Source organism: Typopeltis vanoorti, chromosome 14 (assembly GCF_054136105.1).
Source record: "Typopeltis vanoorti isolate ZY-2024b chromosome 14, IOZ_Tvanoo_1.0, whole genome shotgun sequence".
In the NCBI taxonomy this organism is placed as follows: Eukaryota; Metazoa; Arthropoda; class Arachnida; order Uropygi; family Thelyphonidae; genus Typopeltis; species Typopeltis vanoorti.
In genome coordinates this window covers 75,127,067-75,143,172 of record NC_143562.1, presented here as the reverse complement: position 1 = coordinate 75,143,172, position 16,106 = coordinate 75,127,067, and the positions used below count along the sequence as shown (strand labels likewise).

The window sequence follows — 16,106 nt, the reverse complement described above, 5'->3', positions numbered from 1 at the left end:
ATCTTCGGGAATTTTTCGAATTTCTTGATAAAAAGTTAGGAACAGATTTTTAAAAGTACATACTTAAAGAAAATAATATTAAAAAATCGATTTTTTTGATCCTCTAAATAGTACTGCCTCCTTAAAACTATCAAAAACTTAAAAATTAGTAAAAAGAAAATGCCATAGAGGAAAAACCTGACGTGATAGAGAAAAATGGTTTGATATTTGAAATCAGCGCACCCAAATTAGTAAAAAACAAGTCTCATATAAAAGTCAGCAAAAATTGTGTTGGACTGTGTAATACCTAAAACTCTGCAATGTGAGGAGAGGAGAGAAATTACCAGCAACTGAAATGCACAACAATGGAATTGGACAAAGCAAAATATGATTCCAAGAGGTACCATTAAAAGTGATGCAGGATAAAAGCTAAGAAGTCTTAGTTACCAATGTTTACCATTAACTACCAACAGTGTTGTAGCAAGTCCCACTTTGAAAGGGGCTAAATATAAACTACTCCTGCACAACAGCAAGCCATATCTTCTGGGCTTTTGAAAATGCTGCTAGGAAAATTTTCTGCTCATCTGTGCTACTGCCTCTTTTACCTAGATAGCAGTAATGCAAATCACTAGAAAAAGCTGACTTCCTGATAGCATACTTTTCATACAAAGGCAAACTGCCCACAACTTTACTTAAAACACTATCAACTTCCTGTAATCATCTCCAAGAAAGGTATCAGAAGAATTTTGAATAACCTGAATACTGAACAGGCTTTTAATTCTAACAGTATCCCACCAATTGTGCTCAAGAGATGCACTCCTGAATTAACACCAACTAAAAACTTTTTTTTAATCATCTCTATGCTGCATTACTGTGCTACTGCCTCTTTTACCCAGATAGCAATAAGAAACTCTTGGTTTCTTTTATTTATATTGGCAGAGATTCTATAAGCTCAATCATGTAGGATACAAATAATACCTATTTTCTGAACCAGGTGGTGATGGGATATGAAGTGCAAGTAATGTCCAGTGTTTGTTGGCTTCCTATATACTGAAAAATTGAGTGTGTTCTGTTTGGATGCTTCAAAAAGTGTCTATAAATGGTCAAGACCTTTAGTTCAACAGAGAATTTAATCTGAAGGTAAATGTTATTAAAAAAAAGTATGCAAAGAATTTTTCCAGTTGGGTAATAGAGCCAGGTGAAATGATGAAAACATCATTGACACACACACATAAGCCAAACTTTAGGTGGTGTTCCTGGTACCGAATGGCTTTTTCTTCAAACCCATCCATGAACAGATTTACTAACAAGGGAGAAAGGCAAGAACCTATTGCTAATCTTTCCTTCTGTTCAAAATATTCTTTTAAGAATTTGAAGAAAGTGCTATTGATGAAATGTTTTAAGAGATTTAAAATGTCCTGTGGAAAGAGGTAGGTCTTGTAGTAGCTTATGGTTTCTGTTTTTAGTACATTGATGAACAGACGAGTGATGTCAAGACTTGCAAGTAGATCAACAGGATCTATTGTAATGTCTTTGGTGCGTTCTATGAAGTGCAAGTAGATCGACAGGATCTATTGTAATGTCTTTGGTGCGTTCTATGAAATGTATTGTGTTCTTTATAAAACAGGTTGTTTTGCCGACATGGAGGTTTAGCAGGCTTTCTGGATATTTGGATAGATGTGAAGTTTAAGAATATCTTGAATCAATAGATTTCAGCAACAAGCCCTGCTTATGCAAGGGCTTGCCACTGAGGGACTTTAGAGACCCCATAAATTCTTGTTATCAGGGGATTACTTCATGTAAGCTCAGCATATTTTTAAATCAAATAATTAGTCTGATTATTATTAGTAGTAACAGTAATAATAATTAGTCAGAAAACATACAAAAAAATCCTAGTATCCACAGTATACCTACTCTCTCTGTGTGTGTGTGTGTGTGTGTGTGTGTGTGTGTCATTGGCCAATGATACTAAACTGGGAAGAGCAACAGTTAATAAGGATAACCTAAAATAGAGTGGTAGTTTGGGCAAAGGAAAATGACTGTCAATTCAACGTTACATTTCAGGATGAAAAACTACAAATTGTGTATTGCACAGATGAAACTGCACTGCAAGAATTTGAAGCTAGGGATTTATGGGTAATGATGGATTAAGGCAGTTTCTTGAAGTTGTGGAACCAATAGAGAGAATTTAGAGGCTTGACTGGTTTGTAGTGCTTCCCATGAAGATAAACTAAAGGTTTCAGAGTTATAAAGTTTAACTAATAGATGGAAAAAATGGGAAGAAACAGAAGTTACTGAAGGTTTTTTTTTTTTTTTTTTTTTTATAAAAGTAGATGCTAAAAAAAAAAAAAAATTTCAATACATGATCAGATAAGAGAGAGAGAGAGAGAACAAGGGATTACTACTGGAATTTGCAGTTAGAGTGTGGTCATTGTATTCATAATAGTATGGACCTCGCAGTGAGTCACTGGACCCCATCGAAATGCCATGTAATAATTTCAATGAAGAAATATTGAGGATGTAGCATATAAAAAAGGTACCATGACATATACATAAATAAAGGCAGAACAGTGTACTTTTAATATGTATACATTTTTCTAGTAACAATACCAGTTACTAAAAAGTAAATACATTGAGAACATAATATCCAGTATAACAACTAATGGGGTGTCGAGGAGAGATAGTACCTCCCCACTTGGACAGTTGCACATAACTGTGGTTCAGATGGATTGGTTCTCACTGGACACCCTCACTTATGGCTCCAAGAAGCTACTGTAAACTGATAGCAGCTACATCCCGGTAAACTGTGTCGACCCACAGGCTAAACTAAGTGAGGGCAGCCAGATATGGTGATCTCAAGTGGCGATATTCAGTGAATCTGCTGTAAACAGTGTCTGTACTCCATGTTAGGAGGGGCTGAATTCAGGTCAAGGAGTGGTGGTTGACATTCGACAAAACTTAACCATTGAAACTGAATGAACTCAAACTAATCTAAAGATGCATGCCAGCTCGAACGTTGTCCAGTCAAACAAGGGTCGCACCCACTATTAGGGAACCAAGATTGTGAAGGTGCAAAATATGTTAATTGGAACAAAACATCACCTAGTAGACAGGAAAAACATAACAAGCATAAGAACCCTTCACCAGGAAGGAGCATTGGAAATACTACTGCATGAATTAGGCAACTATCAATGGAAAGTGATTGACCTGTGCGAAATCAGATGGACTGGAAAAGAAGAATTCACCATGGACAGTACAAAACAGGCAAGGAGGACAACAAACACCAAGAGAGAGAGAGTAGCACTTATATTAAAACCAAAGGCTCAAAACTCTATTGTCTTACAATCCTATCTCACCTAGAATAATTAAAGCAAGATTTAAAACATCAATTGGATCACTGACTATTATTCAAGTATATTCACCAACTTCATCAGAAGAAGACATTGAGGAGTTCTACACAGATCTGCAAAAAGCAGTACAACAGACATCAAGTCAAGATCTCCTAATTGTAATGGGGGACTTAAAACGCAAAAGCAAGCAAAGACTGGGATAGCCAAGAGTAATCAGACAATTTGTGTATGGAGAAAGTAATGAACGAGGAAAAAGAATGCTAAACTTCTGCTCAAATACTATGCTAACAATAACCAACACTCTTTAAACAACTAAAATCCCAAAGAAAATGGACATCACCAGACAAACAAACCAAGAATATGATAGACTATGTTATTGTAAACCAAAGATGGAAATCAATTATCCTAAATTGCATATCCTTTGCTGCAGACTGTGGATCAGACCATAAGCTAGTACTAGCAAACCTAAGAATAAAGTTAAAATCTGAAAGCACTTTTAGAGTTAAAAGGAGACTGAATATAAAAAAATACAGCAATATTCTAAGAAAATATCAGAACTAGATAAAAACCTGAAGGAACTACCAAAACAGAATATAAACATCGAGAAACATTCGTGCAAATTAAAGGAAATAATATTAAAATTGGCAGATAATACAATAGGTTACACAGAAAGAGAAAGTAAAAAAGGACTGGATCTCGAATGAAGTAAAAAAGGTTAAGCGATCAAAGAAAAAGCACGAAATTAAAACAGAACTATAACAAATGAATATAATAGATTAACCAGAGAAATTAGATTAGAAAACTAGTTAAAAGAGACAAGAATAACTGGTTAGAATAAAAATGCAAAATGGCAAAGAAGCTATCACAAGAAAATAACCTCCATGGATTATATAAACGAATAGATCAAATTAGTAAGACACAGACAACAAAAATGATAATGATCAAAAACAAAGAGGAACAACTAACTGATGGGAAGAATACTTTAGAAACTTATATAATAAAAACAGTTCTCGGGATATATATTACTATTCCAGTCACTGAAATGGAAGAAGAAACAAATATCTTTACCAAAGAAATAATAATACACAGCATAGATAAACTTAAAACTAAAAAAGCACCTGGTATTGATCAAATATACACAGAATTCTTAAAATCAGAAAAGGATCTACAAAAATGAAGCAATACTTTGGACTAAATCAGTTTTAACTCCTATATACAAAAAGGAGATCAAACAGAATGCAATAATTACAGAGACATTAGCCTCTTCAGTATTCCAAGTAAGGTTTTTATGAAAGTACTCCAAAAACAAATTAAGCCATATATGGAGATAGTATTAAGAGAAGAACAAACAGGTTTCATACAAGGACAAAGCACAATTGATCAACTATTCACCTTAAGACAACTAATAGAAAAGACACTAGAGTACACCAAAGTTGCTATATAAATTTCATAGACTTTCGTCAGTCATTTGATTCAATCTATAGAAGAGAACTATGGGAAACTAAAAGAATGTGGAATTCCCAACAAAACTATAAGAATAATAAAGAATCTATACGAGAAATCTGAAAGTGCAGTATGAGTGAAGGACACCTTAACCAACTGGTTCCACACAGAGTGAAGTAAGACAGGGATGCAATCTGTCACCAGACCTGTTCAATCTTACACTGGAAGAAGCAACCAGTAAGGCCTTAAACAAAGAAGACTCCAGAATCAAAATATATGGGGAAAATATAACAAATTTAAAATTTGCAGACGATATTGATTACTTGCAAACACAGATCTACAATGAATTTCTGATAAAATAAAGGAAGAATGTATAAAATTTGGATTAAACCTAAATATAGACAAAACAAAAATTATGCAAATAGGAAAAAGAAACACCAATCTGAAATTTGAAACTGATAGCGAGAATTAATCTAGAACAGGTATAAAACTTCACCTACCTCGGAGGAGTAATTGAGTACAACAGTGAAATTACAAAAGGATATAAACCGGCTATAGAAAGACAGCTGGGTTATAAAGTATATTATAAGTGACAATTAGTCGATTATAATTCTTTGTCACTGTTATAATTCAGTGTTACACTGACAGGTTCTGCTGTTGAATCAGCAGAACAGGAGGTTCTATATCCCAGCAACATACTTCTCTTCATATCTTCGTAACTTTAGAAATTCAAAAATTTTTGAAAGTCTCCTTTAAGTGAAGCAAACCAAGCAAATTTCTTTGTAGTGATGACTATGAACTTTTAAATAATTTCTACCATTTGTAATATTACACAGGAAAATGATATGCAACAGCAAATGCCAACTATGAAATATTTCAGGCAACATTCATTTAATACAAAAAGATCATTTTTGTAAATGCATATTTGGACTTTCTAAGTGAAAGTTTACCTCTTTGTAGTTAATAGCCATGCATAAAGACAAATAATAAGCACACTTTCAAAATATGATGGCTTAAAAACTATACTAACTGGATTTTTCTTAATGAACTGGTAAAGCTAGTACTAACAAGGAGGTGAAAATGCTATTAGAAATCCTAAAAGATGTGTCAAGTCTTACCTTTTCACTGCCATAAGTCTTCATTTCTTCATACTTTTGCAATCCAGTTTGAACAGTGCTGGAATAGAGTTTTTTGGTTTCATCCAGAATCTGAAAGTTAAAATATTACAAAAAACATTTAATAAAATTAACTTGAAAACAGCTTTATAAAAATATAGTGATATTTACTAATATAGTGATATTAGCTATTCCCATTAAAAAAAAAAAAAATTTTTTTTTTCTAAATCTAAAACCCAAACTCTTAGTGGAGTACTTATTTTACATTACTTTCCTCAAAATGTCTTCATTGATTATAGAGCAGGTCATATTTTTGCATGCTATGCACCATATTAATATGAAATTTTGTTTTTCAATTAACACCCCAACCAACATGACGAAAGATGTTCAGCAGAATTTGGATACGATTCTGTAACACCTATTGAATAACAGGGATAAGAAGTACAATTTGGTCTCACTATTTTATCCACAATGGCCGGTAGAGAGGTTAAACCATTTCATTATAATGAAATACCTGATTATGACTAAATTTTGGTTGCTTGCATAGCCTTGTGGCAATGCTTCTTGTACCATAATGATAAGTCACAGAAGAAAGACCATTACAAGTTCAATTTTAATCTGGCTAAAATATATCTCTTTACACTTATTCACTATCAGGGAACTTAACTAATTCTAGTAATCCAATCCACTCATTCAGCAATCTCCAAGTAAAGAACTAGTCCACATATCATTACTAACCACACTCTTATACAACTTCCAAGTGTGACACCTTGTTCTCACATAATAAATTTATGTTTAATCCTTTATCCAACTGTGAGCAAACAAAGTTTGCACCTGAAAATATCTTCAGGACTGAGAAAAGGTAGTGCAACACCAGGCAACTCAGAGCAAAGGTGGACCAAGCTATCATCACTCCTATCTCAGTATCTCCCATAATGCAAAACATCTCCTTGCAGATATGTATAATGTTATGCATTAAGGGAAGGGCCACTACCCAGACCGGTTTTGACCTTTATTGAGGTCTCGTCAATGAGAACCAGGCCCAGAGGTGGAGATACCAAGGCAGAAGCAATGGAGAGGTCGTCTTTACCTATAGGAGTTGCCAAAAGGTGTGCCACCTTATTATTAAATTACTCTGGATTTAGAGAAAGATGTTGAAACCGGTCTGGGTAGTGGCCCTTCCCTTAATGCATAACATTATACATATCCGCAGGGAGATGTGTTTTGCATTATGGGAGATACTGAGATAGGAGTGATGATAGCTTGGTCCACCTTTGCTCCAAGTTGCACTACTTTTCCTCAGTCCTGAAGATATTTTCAAGTGCAAACTTTGTTTGCTCACACTTGGATAAAGGATTAAACTAAATTTATTATAAGTCTAACCAAGCACAAAATAAACTTTCAACACCTTGTTTTCACCCTACTCCTTATGTATTGAAAAATTTCTTTTGTGTCAATTTTATAGAATCCCTTTAGTAACTTAAATAATTTCTATCATATCCCCTCTCCAACTGCCTGCCAACTAAACTCTGCAACCCACACAGCTTTTATCTATCCTAATAGGCAGCATTCTGCAGACTATTACCTGCTGTCACTGGTCTGAATTTTCTTCCCCAAGAAATGCAGGTGACCAAATCTGCACACAGTAGTCAACATGAGGCCGAATCACAGCCTTATAAAGAGAGATAACCTCCCTATCTTTACTTGTCAACATGTTCTTCAACATTAAAATAATCATTTCAGCTATTTTGCCAACCCTTGCAATATGTCCTCTGAATTTCAAATATCTCTATCCATAATCACCCTCAGATCTGTAGCATCTTCAATTTCCTTTAATCTAATATCATCAATATGATAGCCTATGTAATCTATTCATCCCAAGTGCATTAAATTACATTTTGCAACATTAAATTGACAATCACTGTCCTTTGACCACACTGCCAATTTATTTAAATCATCCTGCAGGAATAATTTGTCTTATTGGCCTCTATCTCATACCAAGACAACCTAAAAATGAACAATATTCTTCAGATCTATAATCTTCCTTAACTTCCATTTTTGTTGTTTCATGTTCTTCGGCTACCATTATAAAGCTCTTCCTTCTGCCCTATTTCCTCTATCTTCTCTGAAAATAGATTATCCTTACATTCCATCTCTGTAACTATATCATTCTCTGACAACCAGGTCTTGCTGATGCCAACACTTGTTGGCCAAGTCAAGCTTACCAATGCCAAAAACTCCTCTCCTTTATTTCTAATATTTCAGGCATTCATGTACATGTATTTCAACATCCCCTTGGACCCACAGTTACCCTTACATCAGGTACCTGCCCATTTAGATTCAAAACCTGGGAATCTACAGCCAGCCCTTCACAATCATTCATGCACTTATACTCAGCTATTCCAGGAGTGGCTATTTCTGGAGTAATTCTTGTAATCTCACTCATTCGTCCAAGGGTTGGATAGACACCTGCTTCATTGCTTTCTCCCTTAATTTCTCTAATTTCCCTGATTTTGCATTTCCAAATGCTTACTGAACAACACTTCATACAAACATTTAATTCCAAGCCATTCAAGTGCAGTCCAACAGGCATATGCAGATGCTTTCATCCATAAATTCACTCCACACCTCTATAAACTGCATACCATTTCTTCTGCACAATCTTCTTTGATAAGTGTGTTCACAAATAACTTCATTTAATTCTCTTATTTTTAAGAAAAAGTAACTGGTAAGAGTTATTTAATTTTTTTTCCATTCAGTTAATTTTATTTAACAGTATTCCTTTAACATGGATAAATTTGTAATAAAAAAAAAAGAAAATTTGAAGACAATGAAGAAAGTGAAGCTAGTACGTCAAAAGAAAGAAAAAAAAAAAGAAAGAAGAAAGTGAAGCTAGTTTAACCCAATCTAAACATTCTCACTTGAGCGAAAAACCAGCTGAATATTTTAAAAGACTTGTACCAGATAAAACTATTAAAGTAAAAAGATTGACTAAATTTGTAACTGTGTCCGAAAAAGCCCAAGAAACCAGTTATGCAATCGCAGAAATTGTCTAAAAAAATGAAAATCTCACACAATGTAATTCTGCCAGTATGCTATAAAACTGTTAATATCATGTTTGCCAAAGAATATGAAAAGGAGATTTTAAAAATACCTATGTCAGATAACACCATTTATCAACGTATTCAGGATTAGGCCAAAGATGTTAAGTTGCAAGTGGTATCTTGCATTAAAGAAGCAGATGTTTGCTATTCAGTTGGACGAATTAACTGATAAAGCTCAACTTCTAGCCTTCAGTAGATTTATTTATAAGGAAGATATTATAGAACAGTTTTTATTTTGTTGACCAGAAACAACGAAGGGCAAAGATATTTTTGGTGTTATTGATAATTACTTTAATTGCCATGACTTGTCTTGGGATTCTTGCATCAGTATTTGCACGGATGGTGCCCGCTCAATGTCAGGAAATGTAAAAGGATTTGTAATACTGGCTCAAAATAAGAATCCTAGAATTATTTTTACACATTGTTTTCTCCACAGAGAAGTACTAGCATCAAAATCAGTGATACCTGAGCTTAAAAAAAGTACTAGATGAGACTATCAAAACTGTCAATTATATAAAAAACCAGGCCGTTACAATTGAGACTGTCTGCAGCACTATGCTCCTCAATGGAAGCTTCTTAGACAGAGTTGTTAAAACATCTCGCAGAAGTGAGATGGTTATCTCGTGGACAAGTTTTATCAAGATTTTATGAACTAAAAGAGAAATTCTAATTTTTTTGACAACTCAATAATCTGAGTTATCAGATTTTCTTAGCGAGGAGCTTTGGTGCAGTAAGGTTGCATTTCTTGCTGATTTATTTCAATCTTTAAATACACTTAATAAAAGTATGCAGGGAGACTGTGAAAACATTCTTACTACCACTGACAAAATTAACGTATTCAAGGAAAAACTAATGCTTTGGGAAGAAAGAATCAGAAAAGAAAATGCAGTAAATATGTTTGAACTAATGAAAAAGTGCAAACTGAATGAAAATCTAATTTTACAAACTTTAAGATTACTGAATACAATTATTGAAAAATATTTTGCCTCACTTGACATATCATCCTTCGATTGGATAAGAGAACCATTTGTCTTAAGCGCATGTAAATTGGGAAATTTAAATATTACGAAAGAGGACGAATTAACAGATATAAGAAATGACAGAAGTTTAAAACTAAAACATTCAACAATAGATACTTCATTTTGGTTATATCTAAGAAGTGAATTTCCCAATATTACCAAAAAAGCAATAGAAGTATTTCTTCCATTCTCCATGTCATGTTTGTGTGAATCAAGCTTTCCCGCTATGAATATTATTAAGAACAAAAATAGATCACAGCTGGAAGTCTTGGAAGATGATTTAAGAGTACCCATCTAAAATTCAACCTCTAACAAAAGACATCCTGAAACAATATCAAGCTCAGATATCTCATTAAAATTAACTGGAAGTATGTATATCATTTAATACATTTAATATTCATTTGAAAAAATGAATAAAAATTTTTTAATTTTGAGTATTGTTTTTCTTACTCAAAATGTCAAAAATATAGTTTCAATTTTTTTGGAGCAAAAATGATAAGTAATTACTATTATTAATATCGTGTGTGTAAATCAATCAAAATTATGCCTATTTTTTGCCAGATCATCAAAAAAATTAAAAAGAATATATTTTTAGTGTGCTGCAGAATTTTAATTAGTCTAGGTGCGCCATATTATGAAAAAGGTTGAAAATCACTGGTCTAATGTAATTAACTGTAGGATAACTTGGAATACTTTAATTTATCAATTAATTGTAGCCAATTAATGTGAAGGAACAAAGTGGACAGAGAAATGAGGGAGGTTACGGGAGAGTGCAGAGGAGTCACATCCGAGAAGTAGGGTTAGTGGGACTTGTAATAGAAACAAATGAGCTAGCGTATATGTTTACAAAATACTAGAAGTATTTAAAACAAGGGGAATGAAGTTGTAGCATTAATGGAGTTCATTTGCCAAAAACTGTTGGTATAAGTGAGACATGGTTGAATGAGAATGACATTCTGACATGAATAGAGATGGAGGGATATGCAGTCTTTCACAAAGACAAAGTAAGAAGGGAGGAGTGTAATTGATGATGACAGAGGAGTTGTGCCCATCTAGATTGGGCATGCAAGGAGCAAATATTGACAGTCGTTTTGAATTAGTATGGTGTGGACAGAATGAAATGCTTAGTAGGATGTTGCTATAGACCTGGTAATGTGGAAAGCAGGAAGAAGGAAATGTTTAGACAAATTGTTCAGGCTAATAAGAAAAGGATGACTTTGGTTATGGTAATATAGACTGGAATAGAGGTTGCATCAGAAACCAAGGAGAATGAATTTCTTAAGTTTTTAAGGGATAACTATCTTAAGCAGTATGTAACAAGAGGCCACAAGTGAATTGAGGGTCTTTGATTTGATTATCTCATCAGAAGATATTGTTGTAAATGAAGTGTCATATCTTCCTAAAGTTGATGAAAGTGTCCATGAAGTGATTAGCTGGGTGGTGTGAGCCATATCAGGAATTTTGTAAGAAGGGGATATATGTGGAACTATAAAGGCAGGTGATCATCTCAGGAGGAAGGGCCGGCTCTGCCGACGGTGCAAGACGTGAATTTGCACGGGTCAGCAAAGCTGGCATAAACTATACGAAAAATAAGGGGAAGGGGCGGCAAAATATGCTACTGCACAGGGCGGCCCTATCAGGAGGCAGCTTGTAGTGATATCATGGAATGAGGAATTGCACTGGAAGGAAATCAATGCTGCTTGGTCTCCTCAGGAATTATCTGGTAGAAGCAATATGACTGAGTATATTCCAAATGTCAAGAGATTAAATAAGGTAGGGGTAAAATGGATGACTGAAGAGATGAAGCATCCAATCTGGAAGAAAAAGGCATTGTGGAGACAGCACAAGATGAGTAGAGATAATCAGTTGCATGAGGAGTAGAAAGAAAGTAAGGAAGGAGACTTTGTTGCACTTTTGCTACCCTTACTAAGTAAGGGTAGCAGCAGTTAGCATATGATGCTAAAAGAAATCCTAGGGATTTTTTTTTATGTGACCAGTATAAAGAACAATGATTATGGGAGGATGATGTTGGTCAGTGATAATGGGAGAATAATATAGTAGAAGTGTTTAATGAGCAGTTTATTAAAGTATTCCATACTTGTAATTGTAACATTATGCAGAACTTGAGAGCAGTAGGAATGGGGAGGAACTACTGATGGTGAGAGAGCTGGGAGGTATATGAGGAACTGAGTAAACTTGATGTCAATCAAGTCCCATGGCCTTGTGCCATGGGACTTAATGGTATATTACTGCATGTCTTGAGGGAATGTTCTAAGGAGTTAACAACAGCTTTAACATACATTTTTAACATTAGTCTTAGATTAGCTCAGGTCCCAAAAGGAATGGAAAGATAGTAAAATTGTTCCTCTTCATAAAAGGGGTGATAAGACTAAGGCTTAAAATTATAGGCCATTCTTCTTGTCTGGAGTTGTGGTCAAGGTGATTGGACTTCTCCAGGTGATTGGAGAAGCTAGTGAGGACAAGGATTCAAAACTGGATGGACAGCAGTAGAATTCTCTTTAATGAACAGCATGGGTTTGCTAAAGGAAAATCATGCTTTAGCAATCTGCTTTGGCAATCAATTGAAAGCCTTTCGATTGATTGCCACATGACAGACTAGTAGTTAAATTCGAACAGATGGGTTGGATAGTAGATTAGTGTGTGTTGGATTGGAGAGTGGCTGTCTGATAGGTATCAGTAGGTTGTGTATGGGTGAATGATATACCAAAAGAGGAAAGTCACTAGTGATGTATCCAGGGGTCTGTTTTGGGGACACCATTGTTTAATTTACATGTAAATGACACTGGAAAGGGCTTAAGTGATATACAGTTGTCTGCAGATTAACTGCAAAGTAAGTTGGAGAAGGTTATGAGAAGTAGAGCAGATATTGTAACTTTGCAAGAGGACCTAAATAAACTGTGAATAGGCGAGTGTGTTGGGATGTCAGTTTAATGTTACAAACTGTAAGGTTTGAACATTTGGGAAATAAAGATGGAATGGGATAGGATAGGATAGGATTGGTAGAGATATTTTAGAGGAGGTGGAGGAGATTAAAGATTTAGAGGTTATGGTAGATAGAGACTTAAATTTCGTGGACATTTTACTAAAATTGTGAGGATCACACAGCAGATCAGAATGATGCAGAGACCACTGATGTGTACAATTAAGGTTGTTTTGTTTCCATTGTACAAAACTTGTAAACAGGTTGCATATGGATAACTGCAGATTTGGTCACCAGGTTTTCAAAAGGATGATGAGATGTTGGAGAGGGTCTAGAGATGATTGGCTAAGTTGGTTTCTGGTCTCTGGAATATAAGTACAGATTGAGAGAATGCAAGTTATATAGTCTAGTGGATAGAAGGAAGAGGGGTGACATGATTAAGATGTATAAATTGTTAAAGGGGGTAATTACCAGATTAGTGTAGATGAGATTTTTCATAGAATATCTGGAGATGGGAGAAGAATAACAGGCCATCCCTGGAAGCTGTATAAGGTAGATGTGAGCAAGGAGTAGATATTTTGCATGAAGAGTGGTGGGCGATTGGAATGCACTGCCTGAAAGTGTGGAAAGTGCAGGGACAGTAAATGCATTTAAGTTGAGATATGACGAGTTGTGCATGTGAGAGTGGGAGGTCCCACTCTCACATGCACAGGAGAAATATCATAGTGGATATTTCTCCTGTTATTAGAAATATCCACTGGTATTTCTCATAACATTCTTCAAACATTAGTGAACAGCAAAATAATGTCAAAGTTGACCATGATGTCAGAATCCGAAGGTTAAAATTTTTCATTCAAGTTTTAAAGCACAGTGAATTTTTTTTTTTTTTTTTTTTAAATAAAAGTGGAAGAAGTTGCCTGGGGGAAAATTTATTTGGATAAATTTTGGGTATTTTGTGGGTGGGAGCTGTCTATGCTGTCAACTATTGAACAAAGGGGATTGTTAGGTTTATGAATTTTACAAACCCCATATATCCTAGGCAGCATGACATGAAAAGGTTTAAGTGTTCTGGGGTCGAGATGCAAGATTTTTAATAGTTTATATACCTTTCTTTTGAGATTTGGTAGGATCCTAATAATGTATAATTGGAAAAGTAGAGGCGTCCTTAAGGAGACTATTCATTTTTCTGTTATAATCCGCTCTGATTATAACAGAAAAATACTAACAATAGTATTTTTGTCAGCTTTGGTTATGATAATTTTTTTTTTTGTTCTTGTATAATACTTTTTAAGTGCTGATATTTCTTTAGGTGGAATATTATTCTTGGGAGATTTGGATTTAGTTAGAATACTAACTACATCAAGATGTATGACATTAGCCACTGTATGTAGGAGATCATAGAAAACATGTTCTAGTCATTTCCAAAAGATAGTTCGACTTCTCCAAATTAACTTTATGGTTAATCAGATCATAGAGGTTGCTTCGGATATTAGTTCGGTGTCAGTAGCAAATTGAACCGTTTCTAATATTTTAGTGTAGTGTCTGTGTGCTTGTCATAGTAAAACTTGTGCTCTGAAGATGCTGGTAAAAAACCAGCAAAATATTGGTAAGCTCAATAAACTGATTTACTTTTTCCTTCTTTGTGTTGTTTAGATCATGAAGAACTCTTATTATGAACAATCAACAACACCTAAGCCTTTTGACACATATACAAATTATATCAATAATGATGCCATATATGTGCTTAAAAAAAAAGAAAAAAAACTTGACATTTGTATGAGGAAAATTATGTCATGGGAAACTTAAATTTCAAAATCTTAAAAATAAATAAGAGAACAGCAGGCAACACACCCACACAGCAATGCTTGGCTCTAAATATGCATATCATCTTTTATAAGTGGCAAGTGTCTGATTATGCTGTTATTAGTGACCAACAAACAAATAAGTAACCAGCTATCAGAGTATCAGTTTGCTATGAGTGTTTACTTTACGATTGCTTTATTAAAGCAATTTAAATATTTGAAATAAGAAATAACAAAAATAAGCAAATATTCCATTATTCATTTTTGAGGGTTTTGGTTTTTATCTTCAAATTTTGTTTGGAGATAAAAACCAAAGCCTTGCATAGCATGGCTAACCATGGCACTAAGCACTACATTTAACAAAAAAACTATAAATAAAAATATTTTGCAGTCTTCATGCCTTTAAACATGTAATATATTTTAATTGAACACTTGTAATATAGGGAAGGAAATTAGAAACAAATTATGTTTAAAAAAAAAGTGAAAAGTTGCAATTCTAGATACATAAAACAAAAGAACCATAACCACCATAAAGACGCAGCACTTCAGGTAGCAAAAAACAGAAGTAGGTTGCTCAGAAATTTGCAATTTGGTTTATGAGGTACACAATTAATTGAGATTTGGATAATACAGATTTCACTGAATTAAATTTCATATAAAAGTATCTTATAAGTCCCAAAATATTTCAATAATTCATAAAAATCATAAAAATTGGTATATTAGAGTGTGGTTTCACAAAAGTGAAGAGCAAGGAGGGAGAATTTTTTGGCAGAGAGAAAAAAATTAGTTCGAATTTTCATTGATAGATGACGAAAGCAGCAATGACAGTCAATAGCACTGAAAACTTATTTCGTCATATGCAGGAAACCCATTACATATCACTACAGTAATTGTTCAACGTGTCTGCTGGCACAAGAAATTACATTCTCTAAGCAGGCGAGAACACCATTTACTGAAGCATATCCAGGTAGATGCAAGCAACTTCATGGCAAATGGCATCTTTTAAATCTGCTAAGGAAGATGGGCTGCTCAGGTACACTTGAGACTTTAAATAGCCCCACAACCAAAAATCTACTGGTGTCAAATCCAGGAACCGAGGGGACCAAGCAGAGTTGCAATTATGATTGATGAGTTGTTCTTCACCAAATGTGATGATGAGAAACTGTTTCACAAGAGAGAGGTGATATGAGGTGTTGCCCCATCCTGAATGAAGAACATTTTTTTACCACAAGCATGGTACCACGTTTTCGTGTAGCAGTTGCAAGTAGCACTGTGCATTTACTGAATATATCTTCCAGCCCCTTATTGCACATGGCTCTTCAAAGAAAAAGGGAGACCAACAATGATGGATGC

At 34.5% G+C, this 16,106-nt stretch overlaps 1 protein-coding gene across 5 annotated transcripts in view; it reads right to left on the bottom strand.

Moving 5' to 3' along the window:
• LOC150099675 (perilipin-2-like) overlaps positions 1-16,106 on the bottom strand; it is a 144,943-nt gene that overhangs the window by 81,906 nt on the left and 46,931 nt on the right. For all 5 annotated transcript variants that reach the window (XM_090403669.1, XM_090403670.1, XM_090403667.1 and 2 more), the window contains exon 4: positions 5,891-5,980. In XM_090403669.1, coding sequence (XP_090259795.1) covers positions 5,891-5,980 — 90 coding nt within the window. The remainder of the gene's footprint in view (positions 1-5,890; positions 5,981-16,106) is intronic.